Here is a 12,628-nt window from a genome sequence, read left to right as displayed (position 1 = left end):
CCTCCTTCCTAAGTGTCCTGCGGGGACACCTGGACGCTCCAAGGGAGTGAAGTGGTGCTGACTCCTTGCCAGTGTGATAGCCACCATCTTGGCCAGCACCGGGATTGAACCGGGCCCTCTAGATCCAGGAGCACAAGGCCCTGCAGCCTGAGCTAAGGAGCTGGGCTGTCTAGCGAGGGGCTCTAACAGACCCACAACATGTGTGGATCGGGCACGCAGAGGGAGACATAACACACGCTGACCAGTGGCTACGGGATGCGTTGCAGTGGGAAGAAGCGCAAGCCACAGGTGCCCATGGGGGCCGCGAGGGATCAGGTGGCAGGAGCTGCCCTCCAGCAGTGACAGGCATGGGTGCATGCAGACCTCATTGACACCAGAGACAGGGGATTTTCCACCTCTCCGCCCCTCCGGGGCTCGGCAGCGAGTGGGTGTTGGCTTATGGAGCTGCCAGATGGCAGAGGGTGAAGGGACTTGCTCTCTTAGCAGAAGGGAGTCGTTCTCCTTCAGGGGAGTTGCCAGATCGGTTTCCTCTAGGCGTGATCAGAGGCCAGGCTGGGACATTGTGGGATCGCTGAAGTGCCCACTAAGGACAGGGCCGAGCAGGCAGAAGGACCCTTCCCTCAATCTGATATAAGTGCAGGGTTTGTAGCAAACAGCCCCCCACCTGTGGCTGTTAAAGGTCACGCCCAGATGGCTGTCCCTGCTCCAGGCTAGAGGAGCTGTGGTGACCTTTCCCTTCGCTCACACTCCTCCCGCAGTCTGCATTACAACAAAAGGTTTGGCAACAAGCTCTAGATTACAACTTCTTGAGCTTCCAGCACCTGACCGACGCTTGGCACCCAGCCACAACCGTCACCCCCAGCATTTTAAAAACAGGGGTTGTACCACTTGCTTGGAAAACCAGGGAAGTGGGCCAGGCTGTGATCTCCATTAGACCAGTGTAAATCAGGAGTCAGTCCTTCAGTTTCTGTGAAGTTGCTCCAGATTTACACTGGGGTAGCTGAGACCAGAATCTGGGCTGAAGGCCATGAACCGGTCTGATCTATAACCTCCCCAGGCTGAATGAGAAGTTTGTTGTACACGCCACTTCTTTTGTCCCCATAGAGACTCCTGACCCCCCTCCCTTTTTTTTCTTTTCTATTTCTACTTTCCTTTCTTTCTTTTCCTACTAGTTCTTTTTTTCCTTCTGTGTTCCCCTCTGTCTTTCTTCCCAGCCCCACTCAGATCACAATCATTTGGATCTTACTGTGCGTCTGCTTTGTGTTTATACAGAGCGCTAGCCGAAGGACGAAGACCGTAAACAGTGTCTGTCAGCAAGATCTCAAGCCGCATGGATGAAAAGCAACGCCAGCTGCCAAACTTGTGGCTGCTTTCCTGCTTCTCAGCCTTAAAGCTGTGTGAAACAAAGAAACTGCCCCCACCCTGAGCAGAAATGCTGAGTTAACCAGTACTCCTATGGCAAGACGGGTCGGTGAATAGTACCAACGTGCTAGCTTCACTAACATGGCCCCCTGGCAAAATATGGGATGGGTTCTTGGGTAGCCAATCCTTAAGCCAGGACTGTGGCTGCTTTACATTGCCAGAGAGGCACAAAACAACTGGAGTGAACCAGTGAATCTGTCCCAAGGACAAAATGGGATCCCTGAGCCCCTCTATGTCTGCAGAGGAGTCGGCAGGAGGTAACCAGCGCTACGACACGTCCCATGGGCTAGAGCTAGTACAGTACCTTGCCGGTGGGCGCCATGGCTTCTGGATCGGAATCAATGGGGGAGGAGGAAGAGGAAGCTGCAGGAAAAAAAGAAAAACGTCAGGCAAAATGTCCTTTCACCCAACAGCTACACTGGCTTTGGTGGTGCTTGTGCTCTCAGTCACAGCAATGTAAATCCGGAGTGCTGCCACTGAAGTCAGCGGATCCACTCCAGATTTACACCGGCGTAACTGAGGACAGACGTTTGGCCTGTTATGTCCTTTATTGGCCCCTATCGAAGGCTTGGCCAGGCTCACACACCCAATACAGTTGCTGCAGGGCACGGATGCCTCTGTCGGGCAGAGATGCTGCCCAGATTTGCTCTGCCCTTCATCCCCTCTCTTCCCTAGAGCCATTCTGCATGTATTGATAGACCTAGAGGGCGGAAATCCTGCTGCCCTGTGCTGGCTCGTGGAGCATCATTCCAAGAAATCACCAGCATTCACCAGTGAGAGCAGCCCATGCACATCTAGATACACAGTGCCTCTTTTTCTGTGGCCAGTTTTGCTTCGCTCTCGGTCCCTGGCGTTCTGCTCCACGCCAGGCAGCCTGGCACAGACAGACACAGGAAGGGGACAGGAGGGAGGGAAGAAACACAAAGTAAGTTGCCCTTGAGTCAGCAAGGAGCAGAGCGTGGTCCCAAGGGGACCAGTGCCGCATCTGGAGCGCCTGTGGCAGCCCGCTCCCCAAAGGAAAGCCTGCTAGAGCAACTGGCTTTTCAGCACAGAGCACTGAAGTCTCGTGGGGCCGGGGACCTGGTTACCTAGGAGACCCACTCTCCCTCCCTGCATCCTGAGTGGTGGAGATGCTCTTGTTGTTGCTTCGTAGGGTTGAGCTCTCCATGGCTGGCAGGAGATGATCCCTCCCCAGAGCCCATGTTTGGGGAGCATGACGCAATGGCCCATGGCTGCTTTGTTCCTGGCTGATCGCGTCGGGGTGTTCTGTCTCTTGTCGGACACTCAGTCTCCATAGCTTTGCTGGTGACAAGTCATTGTCATGGCCCAGTTCAATTTTTAAGACCTCCTTCTGCTGGCACTAATTTACGTAGGCAATGGGCCTAACCCAAAGCCCATTGAAGTCAATGCAAAGTCTCCCACTGAATTCAATGGACTTTGGATCAGGCCCTGTGTGTTTTCATCTTATTCTAATTAAACCTCAGCATTCCTATGGCAACAGGGGTTACAATAAAACAACCAGACCCCACATGAGCAGGTCAGGAAGATTCAGCTTTTGCCACGAATACAAAAGCTCCCCTGTTCCTGCTCCAGTCACCTTGTAGTCACCTGCTCGAGTCACCTTCTGCTCTCCCTCTGCTTTCCCCGCTGTTCTCTCTTCCACACCTCATTTACTGGAGAACTCCTCTAGGGGAGGAACGAATTGCTCTGGACAGGTACAGAGCAGGCAGCGCTGAACAAGCTTCCCCTCCAGGACTCTGCCAACGCACCTCAGGCCGGGCCTGCACCACCCCCTGCTATCCCAGCGCTTGGCTTCCCCCAGGAAGCCACCCCCCATACCAGCAGACAGGTTTTATTTGTAATCTAAGCCCCGTTCAAGCCCAGGATCATCAGGAGTGGAACCCAAAGGCCAGATCCTGGCATGCTCAGGCATTTTTACGAAGTCCTTGAAGTCAACCGGAGTTTGCCTGAGCGAGGACCTCAGAACTGGCTCGATGCTGACAGCACTTGAGTATGAGACAGTATGAGGAGCCCGCGGAACGCCAACCGTCTCAGTGGCATTTTCCTCTGGAACAGCGTCACGCCATCGTGGCTTGGCATCACCGTTGCGGGTCATCCTCCTTTGCACTACGATAGCGTCCAGATGCCCCAGGCAGAGTTCAGGGTCCTGTTGCTGCATCCCCATGAGGAGAGGATGCCGTGCTGGCCCCAAAGAGATCGCAAGACATTCAGACACATCTTACAAAATCTTGGGGCAGCCCTGCCAGGCAGGGGAGCCACCCAGGGAAAGGGCGGGGGGGCTGGTGGAGCAGGGCAGTGGTCCCCGGGTGCATACGCGTCCCAGTGCACCAGTTCCAATTCCTGCCCTGTCAGAACACAAGGGAGTTGGGCTCAGCCGCGCCGGGTTTGGCAAGTGAGTCCCGGGCGACAGCGTATAGGGGGCCTGTGAGAGAGACAGCGGGCTGGAGAGGGCTCTCCAGAGCTCCCAGGCAGAAGTCCTGGCAAGCACAAGCCTGCAGGGGGCAGGAGCTGGAGAGGAGGGGTTAAGGGAGAGCAAGCCCATGGCGGGAAAGCCACTGCAGGGACAGAGTGAAGAGCCCGACACCGAAGGTTGTGATGCACAAGAGGCTGGGCGGACGGCTTGTTTGTTGAACGCTGTTAATAAACCAAACTCCCAGAAGGGGAGGGTTATGATGACTAGGCCTGCAGTGGGATGCTTACCAGGGGGAGAAGGGAAACTGAGGCAGCAGCAGAGGCCAATGGCAGATGGGGAAAGCCCCTGCTACAAGCGATGACCTCACAATCCAGACCCCCCTGCAATGGGGTGTTGTGTTCAGAGACCCGGCAGGGCGGGACGGCGCTGCTCTGCGTTCTGGAGCACAGCTGGTTCTCTCCCTGTTCCCCATTTCATCCCGCAGGCCCTTGAGAGACAGAATCTCGCCTCGGCTTCGATCAGTCCCTTATTTCTCAGGGGAGCTGGGGGCCAGAACCAAGTGCCACATTTCAAGGTCTGCAGCGCACCGTGCAGCTCCCTCTCAGGGGCCCCACACTCTGTCTAGACTAGAAATCAAGCCGGATGTCGGAGACATACAGAGACCCGACCCTAGGAAATACAGTTTGGTTTCCATGGCAGCTCACTGTACTCCTACTTTAAGATAGATTTCACACCAACGGGAACAAGCCCTCACCGCTAAAGTCACTGCCGGTCACCGTGCAATGGACACCCCGTCCCCACAGGGAGGAGATTCACCAGAGAGGGGGAGCCATTTTCATTTTCCTTGGGACTAGAGAGAAGCAGAGGATGACAGAGGGAGAGGAGCAGCTGGATAATGGAGCCTGGAAATGAATAAGTCTATTGAGTGTTATCTGACACCCATCGGATCTCGGGACAACTCATATTCTCCCCCCCCCCCCAACACACACACAATTTCCTGGAGCCAACGCTCCGTGTTTCAGGAAAATTCAATAGTGGCAAAGCCCCAGAGCAGCAATTTGGAAGGGGCTCTCCTGCTGGGAGCACTTTTCAAAAACATACGTTGAATGCATTTTACTTTCCATCCTGTCCACTTCCACAAAGCCTGTGTGTGAACGGCCAAAGCTAACCGCATTCAAACAGGGAAGCTCTTCTCCCGCACAGCCCCAGAGGAGCCTGCGGGGAGGTCGTCCGGCTGGATTTCGGACACCACAATCATGTCCAGGGGCAGCAGGAAGGGTGGGCTTGCCTCATTGTTCCTCATGAGGCGAGGAGTCAAAAGTTCTGGGTTCTCTTCTCGACTGATTGCCACCGACTTCCTGGGTGACCCCAGGCAAGTCACTTAACCTCCTCCAAGCCTCAGTTTCCCTCTTGCTAACAAGGGTGATAACAGTATTGTCCCAGGAGTGCTCTCCAAACATGAATTAAGTGCTTTGAGATGCTACAGAAGCATCCGGCATCGTCACAGTTTTACTTGTGATTCTGAGAATTACTTATGATTCTTATGCTCTGCATAGCAGCCTCTTCAGCCCCCTTTGCTTTCCTGTTCTCTTTCCAAAAGCACACTCTTGGCTGCCGCGCTGCCCAGAGAGGGTGGGAGAGAAATGTCTGGTGTGGGTGGAGAGCACACAGCTCAGATCGCCAATGGGAGAGCTCGGCTCACAGTAAAAGGCCTGGCTGGCTCCTGGCTGACAGCCTACCCCTGCATTGCAGTCAGGCTGCAGGGCAGGGATCCAAGAGCCAGCCGGAGCCACCCCTCGGCCTCCAGGCAGCATGGGCTGCACTGTCTGGCCACGAATTGGCCAAGAGGCACAGAACTCTGCAGTTTTGCTGGTCTTCGCTGGCCAGCCCCAGTGGGGTGCTGACGTGTTCTTTCACTGAGGCTCGTTGCCTGCCATATTTTCTCAGGGCCAGCTCCAAAAACTGGGCTTTTATCCACAAATGCTGAAGACAGCAAGCCCGGAGAGTGAAATACCAGGAACGAGCAGGGCTCAGGGCCGAGAGCAGCTGAACTGACAGGCTTTGCAAAGGGTGGCCAGCACCTGCCGTGGTGTGACGGTGGGTAGAGCTGTGCTGGAAGGGGGCGTTGTGCAAGGTTACTTGCATAGATGGGGCCCCTCCCCTGGGCCCTGGGTGGGGGAGGGGGCTGCTTGTGAATACTGCAGCAAGGAAATGAAGAGACTTGTACCCAGTGCAAGCTTCCTGCCTTACTTCCTCTGATACAGATCACCTACCCAGGCCTGGCTCCCACCTATGCATGCAGCCCCACAGAAATGTGCAACAGAGACAGCCAAACTCATCTCACTGGTGTCTGATAACTCCCAACAGCACCTGGATCCCCTCTGGGGAACACCACCTCCCTGGAACGAGCAGCTGCTCAGGGTTGCAGCTGGCCTTCCGCATTATCCCTGTTCTTGAATGGGAGCAGGCCCATGCCGGCGCCACCATAGCTCCATCCAGCGCTGCTTTTTAACATGCTCCTGATCCCCCTGGCCCTAGGGGAGGCTCTTCTCCCATGACAACTGCCTAGGCAAGGTCCAGCTAGGAAAAAACAAACGGCAAGAGCTGATCACCACTTGGGACACTCGTTGGAAGACAAAGACAGGCCCATGGGGATTGAATTTTTCAACACGCCATTGTGCCGCACAGCCTTGCGCCTGCAGCACGTGAGCTGACGAGGGGCAGACGGGACCGCTACTGGGGGGGCTGGCCCCACAGCACAATTCGGGGTGCCGCCTCTCCTGGCGAGCGCAGCTCGTTCCCTGATTGCTGAACATCAGGAAGAGCGACCTAGACCAAGGGAATCAACAGAAAGCCCTGATGGCTGTGGGGGTTGGAATCTGGGAGGTGGTGCCGGAGTGTCCATGTTTGCTGGCTCTTGGGCAGACAAAAGGATTCACCACTCATTATGCTTTAGGAGGGCTTATAGGGATTTTCTTAGAGCACCTAGTAAATAATTTACCAGAGCAGAGAGCTCTCTGTTGTTGCATCCAGAGTCTCTGAGGTCTCAGCAGCCCCTCCCCACATCCTTTAAATCCTTGGTACAGTGGCAGCATAATTGTCCTGAGCTCCCCTTCCCCAAAAGGGCCAGTGAAAGCCATGGTGCACGGGCCAGCCACAGCCCCTGTGTTTTACTGACGGATTCACAGCTCCTCTAAGCAGCAGGGCTTTGGTTTTACAGTGTTCCCAATCCTGCAGATTCATGCCAGGGTGAAGCATGGACAGAGAGGCAAGAGACCTAGTGGTTATTTTTAAAAGCTTTAAGGCTGGCAGTGGTACTGTGAGCACACACCCTGCCAGCTCTTATCCAGCATCGTACCAGGCTGCAGCCTCAGGAGGGTTTACTTCTGCTTTAGACAGGAGGGGTTTTCCAGAAAGTTACTCCCAGAGCAAAAGTGAAGCCCACGGGCTCCACCCAGCCCCCTGGAATTGGGGCGTTGGCTCAAGGACCACCTGCATCAGCCCTTTGGGGCTCTTCTCATTAAAAGAAGTGCCTTGTACGGTGGCAAATGAAACATTGGGAGGGTTAAAAAAAGATGCACAAGCCACCTCAGAAGGCAGAGACACGGGACGCTACAAATCCAATGCAGTCTGTTTTTTTAAATTCAACCTTAAGTCTTAGGACAAGTGATCCCAGCTCCCCAAGAACTGGCCCAGAGCTCAAGCATCTCCCTGCCGGGTCATGAATCTTTTAAAAACATACATCATAAAATAACTATCACATGGGACGTTTTATGAAACAGGAGGGCAAAATTCCATGGGGATCCACTTTCCCCAAACCAAATTCACAGATTTAACCCATATCCCAAAGAAGTGTGTCACGGGGATTTTTGTCTTTTTCTGCCATCTGCCCAAATACGGGGACAAGCAAAGCTAAGCAAAGCTCATCCTTGTGGCTGGGTTTTGCACACACACCCCGGGGAAGGGGCCCCGGAACACACCCACCAGCTCCCAGCCATCTTTGGTTACAGAAACACTACCCAATTCCCCCAAACTCCCAGCGAATTGGAATGGGGCTTGCTCTCAGTTTGGAGAGTGCCAGGAAGACTTATGGTGATTTTCATTAATAATAAATAATAATTAATTTACTCTAAAGAGAAAATAACCCTGAAACTCACCAGCACGCCAAACAGTTTGCAATGCACATGGGAGGGGCTATTCATTTGCCTTTAGTCCAGTGGCTTGCCAGACCCCCTTCCCCACAATCAGCCCTGGCACTCTCCAGCTTCCCCTCTCACTAAGGATAGACCCTTTTCCCGGGCCCGGTTCAGACTTACATGTCCTGCCAAGGCCTCTTCCCCTGAGCAGCCTTTCTCAGCCTGCAGCGAGACAGCCCAGGAACTGTGCAGAACAGCGCTCGGTATGGCAGTGTGCAGCCTGCCCTGGTTGCAATGCAGCTGTTTCCTCTCCTCCGGTGGAGCAACGTCACACGCTCCAGAGCCTTCCAATCCGGGCTAGCCCCTGAGTGTCACCCAGGCAGGGGCAGAGGCCACCAGGAGATGCATTGGTTTGCCCTCAGCGACCCTCACCCATGGCACTATAGAAAGAACATGCACCAACAAACTGACATAGGTCACCCTCACTGAGAAAAGGCAACAGGGGTCCGAGAAATAATCCAGCTCCTGCCCCAAGCTGATTTACTGTCTCGCTGCACCGGCGGGAGCAGAGCTCAGCAGCAGCAGCTCATTATACACACCAGGACGTCCAGGACAAGAGCAAAGAGAGCGATAAGTTGGGTGCCTCTCCAGGCTGCAGAGATAGAACTCCAGTCCCCACGTGTCGGGCCCAGTGTGGTGGGAAAGGCTAGCCCCGGTGGTTTTCACAGCAGCCATATGCCACTGCCCTCAGCCTCGTGATGTGCATTATGTGGCACGTACTGGAGTGAATGCTTATTTCAGTTTTATGGCATGAGTCTTATTCCTTCTTAATACACGAGCATTTAACACAGTTAAGTCCTTAAAATATAGATCAAGCTGTCTGTGCCACCCCTGAGCTACGTCCCCCAATGACCGTAATGCAATGATCCCCTCTGCCCCATCAGCTCATTCCTGACCCTCATTCAGGGGAAATCGCAGGCTGCAGGAAAATTAACTAAGGAAGCCGGACTCTGACTCACCATGGAGGGAAGCAAGTTTTGGGGCTTCAGGAAGAATGCCCTGCCCCTTTTGAACTATGGGGGCTCCCATCTCAAGCACCTCTGATGGTCACTCGCGGTGTCAGCATCGCACTGCATGGGAGTGAATGAGAGGAGAGAGCAGGACAGTGGAGGGCCAGAGGGATGCATCCTCCGTATAAGCAAGGAGAGATCTAGCAAGAGCCAGACCATGTATGGTGCCTTTCCCTTGTGCTCTCTGAAAAGATAAAAAGTCCAATTTCTTCTCCTCTGAGAGAGAAGCAGCCTCTCGGGTCAGACACCAAGGAGGGTTTTCAGCCATTTGCAAGCACTAACAATTGGGCTTGATCATGGAAATACTAAGAGTCTTAACTTGAAGGTGGTCATAGCATACCCCCTGCCTGCAGGGTGACATGCCAGGCCTGGGTTACAACAGCTCTGGGGTGGGCAGCTGGAACTCTGGGGCCTCCAGTTTTCAGTGTGTTGCACCTTGACAGTTCTAAGCCCTCTGCCTGTGTGCTCTTTGCAGAAGCCATTTCCATCTCCAGGCTGTTGCAGCCACAGCGGGAGGAAATGTAGAAAGAAACAGCCTTATTGGGGATCCAGGAAGTAGCAGGCAGTTTCCTTGCTCAGAAATCCCCCTGTCTGCTGCTCCAGCATGCCCAAGAAGCTCCAGGTGTCTCTGCTTTCTGGCTCATGCTCATAGGTTGTTCTGCCTGAAACCAAATAGCCTGCAAAGGATGTAAACCAATAGTCTACCCTAGCCCCTGCACTTGCCCCTAGGAAAACCCCTGTTAATCTACCTGGATTAGCTCTACTCAGGCCTAGCCATGCACTTTAGTGCCTCGGGCCCCAGCTGCCATCAGCTGTAGCTGTTTTACTACCTACCCCTGGACTTTAATAAGGTCTGTGATTGGTCAAAGGGTCACCTGATGGCAGCCATTAGCACCTTTCAGCAGCACCTCAGGAGGGGGATAGTGGCTCCCAGAGCAGGGATTTTAACCCAACAATCCCATCAGCATTGCCCTGTTGGGAGCTGAGGTCTATGCTCTAGTGGGGGCTCCGTTCCTGGCTGGCGGGACTTGCTCCAACATCAGGGGGCTCTTGGGTCCTACCAGAGAGAGACTCAAATGACGCGGCGAGCGCCCAGCCCCACAGCAGCTGCGTCGCGGGCCGTTGCCAGAGCTAACGCAAACAGCTAAGAGAGGGTCCCAGGCACCAGCCTGGCCATGCTCCAGAAAAGGGCAGGAAAAGATTCCTACTGAAATCGTTAGGGGCCTGATTCTCATTGGCAGGAAGGGCCTTCTACACCCCTCGAGTGGCGTAAAGAGGCCTGCCTGCTTTGAGGCTTCTCCATTGCCTTAGTGTCAATGAGAATCAAGCCCTATATTTCTTTCCAAGAAGTGTGTTCTGGGCCTGCTGCTCTTTATTGCACAGATAGCCCCCAGAGCGAGTCCATTTCTGAAGTGTTTTTAAAAGGGTCAATTGTGCGACCAGCCTCTGGCTGTTTCTTTGGCACTTCCAGTCTATTTGCTGGTGTTTTCTCCTAGATGTAGCAAGCACAAGGGAGGAAACAGACGACAGTGCACACAATTCCTGCCTTGCACGTGCAGGTAGACGGTTTGCCTGTGCAGAGGGAGGTGCACGAGTTCATGCACAATTCTTTTGCCTGCAGACCTGTGCCCCCATTAAAGAAAATATTTGCTCCATCATGATCACGAATGGCCAGGAAATTGGTTCAGTCTCTTGTGAAATAGTGTGAACAAACTGATCGTAAATAGAGGGCTGGGGGCCATTCCTATATTTGAAACTGAAATGCATCACAGTTACAATAAACTCCAGGCCCACCTGTGCCACAACAACTGGTTTTCTGCCTCTAAAAGCCAGTGCTGTGTTAGGGGGTAGCAAGCAGGGCAGTTGCTTGGGGGGCCTCATGCCACCGGGGGCACTGCAAAGCCGCTCAGGCTTCATCTTCAGCTCTGGGTGGTGGGGCTCAGGGTCCCAGGTTTCAGTCCCTTGAGGCGCGGCTTTGGCTTTCTGCCCTGGGCCCGGAAGAGTCTAACACCAGCCATGCTTGGCAGCCCCCCTGAAACTTGCTCGTGGCCCCCCAGGAGGCCCTGGACACCTGGTTGAGAACCACCGGTCTAGTGGATTGAGCAGTGGGCTGGGACTCAGGAAACGGTGGTTCTATTCGCAGCACCGCCACTGCATTGCTGGGTGACCTTGGGCAAGTCACGGCTCGCTCCGTGCCTCAGTTTCCCCACCTGCAAAACGGAGATAATGATAGCCACCTCCTTTGTAAAGCACTTGGAGAGCTGGGACGATGATGGTGATCATGGCTGAAGGCAACGGCAGAACTCACATTGACGTCAGTGGGGCCAGGGTTTCACGGTTAGCGATTAACAGGATGTGCTCAGGAGATGAGCGGCAGATCTTGTTTGCAAAGGGAGCACCCTGCCTGCTGTCGCCAGCCAGGCCTGCATGTGGGACGATACTGCCAGAAGGAATGCCCCCAAATCCAGCTCAGCGCCTCCTGCCCCTATTTTCAGTGAAAGAGCAAAGCAAGAGCCATCTACAGCGGCGCCACACATATGGCGACAGGGCCTTTGGCAGGGGACGGGCCCTATATTTGTTGGCAAAAAGTCTCCTATTTTTCCACTCTACTCTCAGAAATGGATTTAGGATTCAAGCTGTGCAGCTGGAAAATTCACCAGGAAGTGCAGCAGTGGGGCCCTTGGAAAAGGATTCGTAAAGGCTCCTCCCCAGCAGCCCTATGCTCCTCCCCTGCAGAACAGGAGTCAAGAGGGAATGAACAGAACAGGGCACTCTGGAGTGATCCATCCCTTGTCGTCAGTCCCAGCTTCTGGCAGTTGGAGGTTTAAGGGTGCGCAGAGCATGGGGTTGCATCCCTGACCATCTTGGCTAATCGCCATGGATGGACTGATCCTCTCCGCAGAATACAAGTCAATGGGAGTGACTCAGCGTTGCCAGCACGAAGCGTTCAAAAATCACAAGTCAGGGTCCCCAAATTAAGAGATTTGCTTAAAACTGATGAGATTTTTGTCAGTAATAAAGGTTGGGATCTTTTTCTTTGCCTGCTGGTTTCTGAGCCTTTTGGTTGCACTCGCTGCATGTTCTCAAGCTTTCCTCTGCATTGACGGGGGCTCAAAAGTTATTTGACCTTTTTTTTTCCCCCAAAGAACAGTGGAGATTCTCCCGCAAGTTCCTGATTCCTGCAGCGGGAGCTTTAAGAGAAACACCAGAGCTCACCAGAGTTGGCTACACTGCATATTAGGGGATGGGGTGGGAGAAATAAGGCACCTGGTGAGGCGAGCACGTCCGTGAAAATCTATCCACCCCACTCCATCACGCTTTCAACCCAATGCCTGTCACTGAATTTTCTCTTCTGCGGCCTGTCCCTGTCCATCGCTTTCAGGTGCTGGCAGGTCTGACTCGGGTGCCCAGACGTCCCGATATTAGAGGCTTTCTCTTATATGCGCAACTACACCCCGCTCTCCCCCTTCCAAAAAAAAAGGGGGTCCTGATTTTTCACCCTTGCTATCTGGTCCCCCAAGGTCTGACGGTGCCTGACACTATCACCGGGCTCCTTAGCTGCCAGA

General features: G+C 54.0%; 1 protein-coding gene across 9 annotated transcripts in view; it reads right to left on the bottom strand.

Moving 5' to 3' along the window:
- ANXA6 (annexin A6) overlaps positions 1 to 9,882 on the bottom strand; it is a 39,754-nt gene extending 29,872 nt beyond the window's left edge. Inside the window, exons 1-3 of one of the 9 annotated variants that reach the window (XM_043521270.1) lie at positions 9,812 to 9,882; positions 8,173 to 8,432; positions 1,727 to 1,785 (exon numbers count right to left, since the gene is read on the bottom strand). In XM_043521270.1, the coding sequence (XP_043377205.1) occupies positions 1,727 to 1,744 (18 nt within the window). In that variant the 5' untranslated portion in view covers positions 1,745 to 1,785; positions 8,173 to 8,432; positions 9,812 to 9,882. Of the gene's footprint in view, positions 1 to 1,726; positions 1,786 to 6,200; positions 6,437 to 8,013; positions 8,757 to 9,811 lie in introns of those variants that run through there. The other 8 variants (XM_043521273.1, XM_043521272.1, XM_043521268.1 and 5 more) reach the window with 8 other exon arrangements.
- Positions 9,883 to 12,628: the final 2,746 nt, after the last annotated feature.

Source organism: Chelonia mydas, chromosome 8 (assembly GCF_015237465.2).
Source record: "Chelonia mydas isolate rCheMyd1 chromosome 8, rCheMyd1.pri.v2, whole genome shotgun sequence".
Taxonomy (NCBI): domain Eukaryota; kingdom Metazoa; phylum Chordata; order Testudines; family Cheloniidae; genus Chelonia; species Chelonia mydas.
This window is presented reverse-complemented; position numbering and strand designations above follow the sequence as displayed.